This window comes from Tarenaya hassleriana, unplaced genomic scaffold, assembly GCF_000463585.1.
Source record: "Tarenaya hassleriana unplaced genomic scaffold, ASM46358v1 Cleome35, whole genome shotgun sequence".
NCBI lineage: Eukaryota > Viridiplantae > Streptophyta > Magnoliopsida > Brassicales > Cleomaceae > Tarenaya > Tarenaya hassleriana.
In genome coordinates this window covers 1,033,116-1,042,539 of record NW_010966617.1, presented here as the reverse complement: position 1 = coordinate 1,042,539, position 9,424 = coordinate 1,033,116, and the positions used below count along the sequence as shown (strand labels likewise).

The following is a 9,424-nucleotide window of genomic DNA, read 5'->3' as shown; positions in this document are numbered from 1 at the left end:
GAAGAGGATGGTCGTGGTTTCCCTCGTATGTCATTATCGATATTGACGCATCCTCTGCAGATCTTTGCACCTACATTCGTACAAACACGCGAAAATTTGTGTCACGTCCTAATCCAAAAGTAGATAGCTCGATTTATTGTTATCATTTTTCAATTCTAAGTTCACTGTTTTTTATGAATACATATATACACCTATGTATGTATAGAGAAATGGGTTTCTGTATACGAAGCTATAAATATATCGACTAATGTATTATAGGGTTTAGTATATAGAGATAACATGTAGGAAACCCTAGATTAAACCCTAGTGCCTTAACATGTGTGTATGGATAAGTATTATATAATACCTGTTTTCTGACGGGACAACTTGGGGACATGGTACAACGGTAGTAGGCTCTCGGGCGTGGATTACCTTTCGCAGTCTTCTGCCCGTATTTTCTCCATTGGCATCCGTCATTCACCTATACATACACACACACACATTTTATATATTTGGTCAACAAAACAATATCAAACGTGTTTATATATATGTGTGTATATGTACCGATGGGCCTTCGCATCTAGCTCTCACACAAACCCTAGTTCTCTTTAAACCGAGTTCTTGTTCTTGATGCTGTTCAAAAACCTTTTCTCTATCTTGATGATGATCTTCACTTGTCATGGTTTTCAAAACTTTCCTTGACGGCGATAGATTCTCTCCCTTTTCGTCGTCCGGATCATTCAGCGCCGATTCATCACGTTTTCGGATCACATGACGATCATTGGCCCCAAACCCTAAACCCAACTCAAGTTTCTCCTCTGATCTCTCTTTCGCTTGCACCATGTTCTTGTTCCGGCATTCTCTGTCTTTGCTTTTGTCTGAATCTGAACCGAGGCAAAGAGAGATATCGACGTGATTATGGTCGTATTTAGCTTCGAGTTCTTGCAGTTGTTTCCCCGAAGCTTCTTCTCGTTCTTGTCCGAGAAGGCCGATGACATGGGTTTGGAGAGAATTGTAGTCACTGAGTATCTTGGAGAGTAATAGTTTCAGCCTCTTGTTTTCTTCTCGAACTTCCCCTACCTTTGCTCTGGCTGATTCAAGCTCCTCTTCCTGTTTACATTTAATCCACCACGTTTTTATTTTATTTTGCTTCAACTTCTTATTCCACTTTTTTTTTTGGTGTTCGAATGTGCAAATTATCATTCAATCAAAATGACCAAACACGAAGTTCAAATAATAAATGTCCCAAAAAAAGCTGTCTTGATAGAATAAGGTAATTCAGGTGGCATATATATATTCAGGTGGACATATATATTACCATAATATTTTCCTTGATTTCTGTAACCAATAAAAATTTGTATTCCTCCCTAATGATTGTCTATACATGTATAATACAATATGAACTTCGCGATGCTGCTGCTATATATATATATATATCGTTTCTTTTCATACGATTAAACAGTTTGATACGGTTAATTACTTTGATGGAATTTGAATTAACCTGCTTGAGAATTACCATATTCGATTTTGGTGCGTATTTCTGAACCTTACAAAGATTAAAATCATATGTATATGCCTAATTCCATTTACACACACATGCATATAAAACATGTATGTATAGGTCTAACATAATAACTACGACCCATGTTTACATACAAAATCTGAAGAAAAAAAAAACGTGAAGATCTCCGAAGTAACGAGATGGCTAATTAACAAATACAAAGGAATGAAATTTACCTTTTCGGATCCACCAAGACGGATACATGAATTGTTTTCGTCTTTGATCATATTATATATTATGATCAATTGCAATCAGCGACCTTGATGTATGTATGTATGTATGTGGCCAAATATCTCGATAGAAAGAGATGACTTCTCTGCTTTTTTTTTTTTTTGACAAAGTTTTGGCTATTCCTTTTATTTCTTCAATGGCTGAGCTTCTTATAAAGAGCCTAAAGACTTTGACTTTTTTATATTTTAATAAACATTTTAAAAAGAAATAAATAATTAAGAAAGAGCATAGCGACCCAGTGATTATCTTTAGCATGTTATTGAATAGATCCAAAACCCATACAATGACCGAGTGTTTTCTTTTTCAATGTATATGTTATCACTACTGCGAGTATATTCGACGAATACTATATATATATATATATATATATATATATATATATCAAAACACTCGTAATATATATATAGAGGTGAGATATTTTCTTAAACGAGTATGGTGGGTGGGATAATATATATTTTTATATAATTTATTTCCTTTTGTCAACGATAATTTGTAGTTTCTTTCTAATATCTTGAACTTGCATGGCAGGAAGAGCATTTCGGCCGCCCCTCATATTGACCGTACGAGGCAATTTGCGGGCTCCAATTTTCTCGTTCCCAACCAATGAATGGCCGCCACGTCATCTATTTGGTATTGGAGAAAAGGACCATTGACTTAGCATGATCGCAGTCCATGGAAGGTTCATTTTGAATAGTACGCTTCTTTTATGGTCAGTCCAATAATGCTAAAATATCCATTTAGATAACGATACGTCATTAGAGTTACGTACACATTTCAAAATATTTTAATTAATCTTCCTACCCACCACGCAAAATGCTCCTCTAATTCAATCTCTACAAAAAAAAAATATCGGTTTGGTTATAAATTTTCACCAATCAATACATGGACCGACATTGATATAATTAATAAAAAAAATGGACCGAAGCTCTCGGTTCCTTGGGCCACCACGGGGCTACATCTACATGCATGTTGTCGTCATTACAATCTAGTGGCATTTAACAAGGATATTAACAAATGATAATAGGAACATTACAGGTCAATGACCTATTAGATCGTGCTTGAGAATCTATCTATCCAATAATTACTTTTGAAAAATATAAATAATAACCTCGTCAACTCTCTCCCCTCTCTGTCTCTAACGTGACATGGACGAAACATCATATAAAATCTCTTATAAAGTACAATCTAAATTCGAAACCATTATTTGGCAAATATTCAAATTCGATATCTGCTAAAACCCATCAGAGAAATGGGTGTTTTGGATCGATTCAGATCATTAACCAGAATTTAAAACATGTAAATATAATGGTTTTTGAAATTAAGGTCGGAAATTATGTTTTTTTCCCTATGGACAGATGGATTAAAAGGGTCAAAGTCAACGACAACCAAAGATGAGTAGTTGATTATGTTCTTGGCTGGTTCTTAAAAAAAAACAAAGCAAGAACAATGTCTTTGGAGAGGCTCTTTAATACAAAACTGGCCGGAAAAGCCTACGAGAGAGCCACATGACAAACCAAACCGATCATCCTCTCCTAGATTCCAGTTCGAGTGATTTTTCCATTTAGCACAAAACATACAAGGATAAGATTTTTTTTTTCTTTCAAAGATCCATGATTTGTGGAACTCTACCTGTTCCATTCATAGTCTCCACCACCATAACTGGGCGAGGCATTGTTCGTGTGGTTGGCGTCCTCTAGCTTGGTGGAGCTCGCAAAGGCATGCCAACCCATCAGGTAGGGCAAGATGAACTGTCAAGAAAACATATCAATGAAGCAAATGTACAATGGGAGATGGAGTGGAGATGATCACCTTTGTCTAAAACATGAGCAGAGAATAGAGAGAGGGAGAGAGAGATTATACGTTGAAGGCTGAGACCAGAACGGCGAGCTCTGCTCTGGTAACAGGAATGTAAATGCTCTCGTCCACATTCAGCAACTTGTTTTGAACACCTAGTCCAATTCACAAGACAAAAAAGGGATTCATGCTCATAAATTAGCTCCAGTTGCTTATGAACCAACCCTAGATAGTAACAACATTTTAGCTTTTGCAAACTCGATCACAGAAAAGTATTGATACAACCCATAGGCACAAACTCGATATTTCAGTGTTCATAAGCACGTGAACATGTCTACTTGGGTGGAAAATAACACATGTTCCACAAAAATTTGACCAGATGAAGGATCAAAATCATAAATAACACTAACTGAATCTCCACAAAACTATGAGCTTGCTGTTAAAAGTTATTCAGGGATAAGAGTGTTACTGAGGTTAAAGAAGTGGCCAGAGCCATCAGCAAGCGGTTCAATCTTCAACACCTTTCGCACTTTTCCTTCATCACTGAAAGTTACAAGACGAATTAAGGTTTCAAAGTAGTGAGATATCTTATAAAGGAGAGTTTTTCTTGGACACATGACAACAAAATTGAATGACTCTGTAGTTCAAACGCAAGGTAAACATGTGTTATCCCCTTAACATATTCCCTGTTTTGCCCTTGATCAATCTTGGCAGAAGGAACACAAGGCTGTACCTTCTTCCCTTGTTAGGATCATGGAAAAATTCACACGAGTCTTTTGGACCAAGACTAACGAGATTTCCAATTTCTGCTACTGACAGGGAGAAGACCTGAGCATTCGAAATCGACGTATAAAAAACAGATGAAACACAGTTGGTAGGGAAGCATATCCTAGAAAACAAAGCCTCGAAAGCACGAGACAAGAATACAGAGTGGAATCCATAAAACACAGAAGAACTTTAAGATCAACAAAGTTCAAGAACCTCTGTCAGTGTCAGAAAAGCTCAGAAGGAGCAAACTGTTTAAAAAAACTAACCTGTTTTCTGCTCCAATCATACTGTCGAACACCGGCAGCAGGAGCAAATTCTAAGAGCACAAACCCTTCCTTGGATAACTTGAATGCTCCCGACTGAAACCCAGAAAACAAAGCAGATTGAGAAAAACACAACAGAAAACGTTCTAAGTTCTTCTCAAAGGTTAAAAAGCGAAGAACATGCAGAGTTAGAAACATACATCTAAACAGACAAACTCCGGTGATCTTGGTTGAACTGTAAGAGCAGCTTTCCCTTTATATATCGTATGCCCGACAAAAACCCGAAAGGGCGATGCTCCTGTCACAAGTAAATCGACTCCTATTTTACCCCCACTGTTCGTACAAAGCAAGAAACTTCTTTCGTCAACCCATTTCTCTAAAATCCTGAACAGAGTAATTCTAAGCCCGGGTCTGTTTGGCTACCAGGAAAACACAAGGAGATTTCTAACTGACGGTCACTTAAGATGGAAAGTCTGAACAAGCAGAACACTGGACAGGACAGAATGTGGAATCGTGCGAAAGAACGAGAAGATTCTTCGGTGGAAAGTCTGAACAAGCAGAACACTGGACAGGACAGAATGTGGAACCGTACGCGAACCAAATGCTCACCTGAGGTTTCAGCGGAAGTACTGTAATCGCTAAACCTGGGTCGGTCGACATAATCCGATTGGCGGCATTTCACGGCTTGCTTCTTCTTCTTCATCTTCTTCCTATTATCTCCCAGGCAGACGCCATGGCATTCCAAACCAACCGAGCTCGGCGAAAGGAATGCGGAGTGGTTGGCGTTAGGGTTTATGGTCTTGGTGCGCAGAAGAGGAAAAGCTAGGGCTTGCAGTTGCAGCGACATGGCTTCGTCTTTTTCTCTCTCAGCTTTCCAAGTTTCACCTTTTCAATTCCGCTCTTCGGTGCATAAATCCCCTGCTTCGCTGTCCACAATAACACGTATCTGTCAAAGAATCCAAGGCTCGAACTTCAAATTAAACTGAATAAAAAATAATTTAAAATTAGATTTTTAAAAAAATAAGTGTCGAACTTCAACCGAATAAAATTAGATCGAATGAAATCAAGTTCAATAAAAAAAAAAACTGAATATTATAGTTTTTCAAAGGAAACGGAATATACAAAAGCCCAAAACTCGGATTATGACACGTGGTGGCACTACAGACCCCAGATCGACAGGCGAGCATGAGGCAGCCACGATTATACGGCGACAGTCAAGGCGGTTGAACTTTGACCTGAAACGACGCCGTATAGTGAACACATCACTAGCACCTCTCTGTAACCTACGAAACTGGAAAAAAAGGAAAAAAAGGAAAAAAAGTAAACAAAAAAAATAAAAGCATAACTTCTCCGCAATCCCTAATTTCGACTCCACCGGTACGGAAGCTCAACTCGTCGGCGGCGCGAACGAATTGTCGGAGCTATGGCGATGCAGACAGGAGTTGGTTTGTCGAAGATCTTGCTCTTGGCCGGAGCAGGTATTCGTGTCTGATTTCTCCTCCTTGATCGGTCTCGATTTCTAGCTCAGTGTCGTGTGCGTGTGCGTGAGTGTCGTGACTGCTCTGGGATCTGTATATCTTGATACGACGTTTTCTGTTTGGTTGAATTAAGGTTATACTGGTACGATAATGATGAAGAACGGGAAGTTGTCGGATTTGATTGGTGAATTACAGGTACTGTTGTTAGTTTCTTTGCCAGTTCCCGTCTTTTTGTAGCGATTTTGTGATTTTGGAGATTTTCGGCTTTTTGATGGATTTTTGGCATATACTACTTCTGCGTAGGCTTTGGTGAAGGGGCTAGAGAGGTCTGCAGAAGGATCTGAGGGAGATTCTGATGTTTCCGATGCCATAGCTGCTCAGGTACCCTTGCTTAATGTGTATTCTTTGTTGCTTCTGACTTCTGAGTACCATTGGACTTTTAATCAACGTTCATATGCCATAAATCATAAATTTGGTGAGAATTCACAATGATTTTGGTTCAATTGTGTGATGGTTTGAAGGTTCGCCGCTTGGCTATGGAGGTTCGGCAGCTGGCCTCATCCCGGCAGATAACTGTCATGAACGGAACATCAGCTGGTATGTAAAAAGCTTGGAAATTTTGCTTCTTTTTTATATAGTCTACTGAATTTGCAGCAAGAAGTTAGTTTCTTTTGCACGTAGAGAATATTTTTCGTCATTTGGTCTCATGTGATGCTTTCAGGCAATTTACAATCCCTCGCTGTTCCGGCTGCTGCATTGGGGGCTTTAGGCTATGGCTATATGTGGTGGAAGGTGTGATTGAATTCCAATTTTTTTTTGTTTCAATAGATTCTGTTTCTTTTCCATCGCGAATCTCAAAAGGGATTTCAAGGCACTAAGGTTTATCTTTTCTCACTCGTCAGGGACTTTCCTTCTCCGACCTTATGTATGTGACAAAATGCAACATGGCAAGTGCTGTGACAAACTTGACAAAGCATCTTGAACAAGTATCAGAGACTCTTGTGGTGAGTTTTTTTTTTCTTCTTTTGCCTTGCATTTGGTGTTTCCTTAGAAACGTTATCCATTGTATTTTTTCAACTATGTATGTATATAAACTACATGCTAACATCTTATTGTTTTTTGCTTGATTTTTTAGGCTGCAAAAAGGCATTTGACACAACGTATTCAGAACTTGGATGATAAGATGGACAAGCAGAATGAGCTCTCTAAAACAATTCAAGAAGATGTAAGATGATGCTTGTTTCACCTTTCTGTCTGAATTAGGGTTTTATCATTAGAATTTTGTAGTCTATTGCACATTTCTGGAGTGATGAAATGACCATGTCGTCAATGTTGAACAGGTTGCTTTGGCTCGCGAGGATATATGTTCAATTGAAGGGGAGTTGGAATCATTGCATAACTTGATTAATGGACTGGTGAGACTTTAGCGCTTTCATCTGGTTAAGCCATACATTGACAATGTCCCTACCATATTTGTTGGCTTGTGGCTTGCTGTGTCCATCTTGATCTACTTTTGATTATACGGGTAAACTTTTTAGTCTTTGAGATGAGTCAAGAATCAATTAGGAAAATGATTAAATGTTCCACTCTCCTGGCTTGGCTCTCTGATGTTTAAACAACTAGAGAACCCATCAGCACTATCGGATTCATCTAAGCGAGTTTTACCGCTTCTAACTTTGTCGGAATTCGACTTTTTGCAGGATGGCAAGCTGGACACACTCGAATACAAGCAGGTACATTTATGTCCACACCTGTCATCATCTGAACCTCTGAAAGTTTATCTTCACAAAAATTAAGTTGTTAGCATATGAATTTGCCGCTGTATTTGTATGCTAAGAAGTAAAATCACCATCTATCATGGTTGTGCTAACTCAGTGCTTTCTTTTTCCTGGTGACAGGATTTCACAAATATGTGTGTGGTACGCTTGTACAACTATTTTGGTGGCAAGAGTGAAAAACTGCCCGAAGTTATCATGCAGGTAGGGGAGGGGGGGGATCTTTTTGTTGAATTTCGGAAATTTTATACGAGATTCCCTATTCTTTTGCATTCATTCCTCTGGTATTATATAATATCCCCTTTTGATATTTGTGGAGGAGTTTGCGTAGGTAGGTTTTGTACTTGCTTCATCTTACAGTACAGAATAATTAACTTTAACTTCATATTAACAGGAAAAGCTTCAACTTCCTGTTAACAAGGCTCGGAATTTGCTCACTGATGTGGAATCAAAGGTATATAGATACACATGCATACTCCTTCATGTCTTTTTGAATATTCACTCTACCCTCTGGAGATCAGTGAATCATATTTCGAAAAGTGTGTGCCTTTACTTATGACAATATCTCTTTTTGTGTGTCGTTAGGGTCTGAAGGACTTTGCAGATGAACTTTTTGAAAGCACAAATCAAACTGGAGTAAAATCCATAAAGCAAGGCCCCGTCAGTGAGAGACCAAGACCATTATCAAGGTATAAACACAGATTCATTTGCAAATAAAACCCTTATTTCTGTTTTGTGTTGAGGCAGTGCCAAATAGTAGACTCTGTGGTTGACAGGGTTGCATCAGGTCGGTGCTGAGATGGAAAGGCTCTTGACGGGCGTTTTGGTTGGAAGATTTATTATGTATAGCTTACATGCAGAGCAAATGTCTTGATGAGACCGTGAAGCCATTTTTTTTTTCATTCTTGTTTTTCTTTTCCAATGTTGGTTTCATCTCGGAGCTTCATGATGTTTCCTCTTTCTCTTTTTAATGATATTCTAATTTGCTCTGCTTTTTTACCTCTCAATTGGTTAGTTTTGTTACTGACACGGCAAGGGTGTGTAACAGGAAATCCAGAATAAAAGCACCTGAAAAACTCTTCATTACATTGCTGTTTATTTATATATATATGTGTATATATATATATATATATATATAGAGAGAGAGAGAGAGAGTAGAGATACTCCATGGTAAGGGAAACATTAATATGCAACTCAACGAAAAAACAAGAAAGGTTTGGAGATAACGATGAATAACATGTTTTTTTTTTATATACGACAACTATACAGGTTCTGAAAATAGCAATTACAACAACATGAATACGAACCATATACACGGGGTAAAAATCGGCACATCTTTACCAGGGGAGAGTAAGTCACCAACGTACATTACATTTCCAGATTAGATGGATAGTGCCACTATCAACTTCAATTTTAATCAGATGATTCAAGTCAATTTCGTACGGCACAATCTGGACAGATGGAGTGGTATTTATATATAATAATATATTATATAAACCAGGCGATGGAGTCCTCCTGGTATACGAAACAAAAGTATATAGTGTACATATGTGTGTGTATATGTGGGGGGGGGGG

General features: G+C 38.2%; 4 protein-coding genes across 4 annotated transcripts in view; 1 reads left to right on the top strand and 3 right to left on the bottom strand.

Annotated features, from left to right (window-relative positions):
- LOC104822103 (probable WRKY transcription factor 36) overlaps nt 1-1,880 on the bottom strand; it is a 2,568-nt gene extending 688 nt beyond the window's left edge. The window contains exons 1-4 of the mRNA XM_010553211.1: nt 1,717-1,880; nt 544-1,089; nt 347-460; nt 2-70 (exon numbers count right to left, since the gene is read on the bottom strand). Coding sequence (XP_010551513.1) covers nt 2-70; nt 347-460; nt 544-1,089; nt 1,717-1,767 — 780 coding nt within the window. The 5' untranslated portion in view covers nt 1,768-1,880. The remainder of the gene's footprint in view (nt 1; nt 71-346; nt 461-543; nt 1,090-1,716) is intronic.
- A 1,266-nt stretch (nt 1,881-3,146) lies between these two features.
- On the bottom strand, nt 3,147-5,503 carry LOC104822102 (single-stranded DNA-binding protein WHY1, chloroplastic-like). Its single transcript, XM_010553210.1, has 7 exons — nt 5,206-5,503; nt 4,797-4,894; nt 4,600-4,692; nt 4,299-4,393; nt 4,035-4,108; nt 3,632-3,720; nt 3,147-3,519 (listed from the first exon to the last, which is right to left on the bottom strand). Exons 1-7 carry the CDS (start codon nt 5,441-5,443, stop codon nt 3,397-3,399), a joined length of 810 nt encoding a protein of 269 aa, XP_010551512.1. The 5' UTR covers nt 5,444-5,503; the 3' UTR covers nt 3,147-3,396.
- A 389-nt stretch (nt 5,504-5,892) lies between these two features.
- LOC104822101 lies at nt 5,893-8,935 on the top strand. The gene is made up of 13 exons (XM_010553209.2): nt 5,893-6,074; nt 6,208-6,269; nt 6,378-6,455; nt 6,596-6,671; nt 6,796-6,866; nt 6,977-7,078; nt 7,210-7,299; nt 7,415-7,489; nt 7,775-7,807; nt 7,973-8,053; nt 8,244-8,303; nt 8,435-8,538; nt 8,626-8,935. Exons 1-13 carry the CDS (start codon nt 6,020-6,022, stop codon nt 8,645-8,647), a joined length of 909 nt encoding a protein of 302 aa, XP_010551511.1. The 5' UTR covers nt 5,893-6,019; the 3' UTR covers nt 8,648-8,935.
- A 137-nt stretch (nt 8,936-9,072) lies between these two features.
- Nucleotides 9,073-9,424, bottom strand: part of LOC104822100 (alpha-amylase 3, chloroplastic) — a 5,988-nt gene continuing 5,636 nt past the window's right edge. Inside the window, exon 14 of the mRNA XM_010553208.1 lies at nt 9,073-9,413. The gene's annotated coding sequence lies outside the window, so the exon portion shown is untranslated. The remainder of the gene's footprint in view (nt 9,414-9,424) is intronic.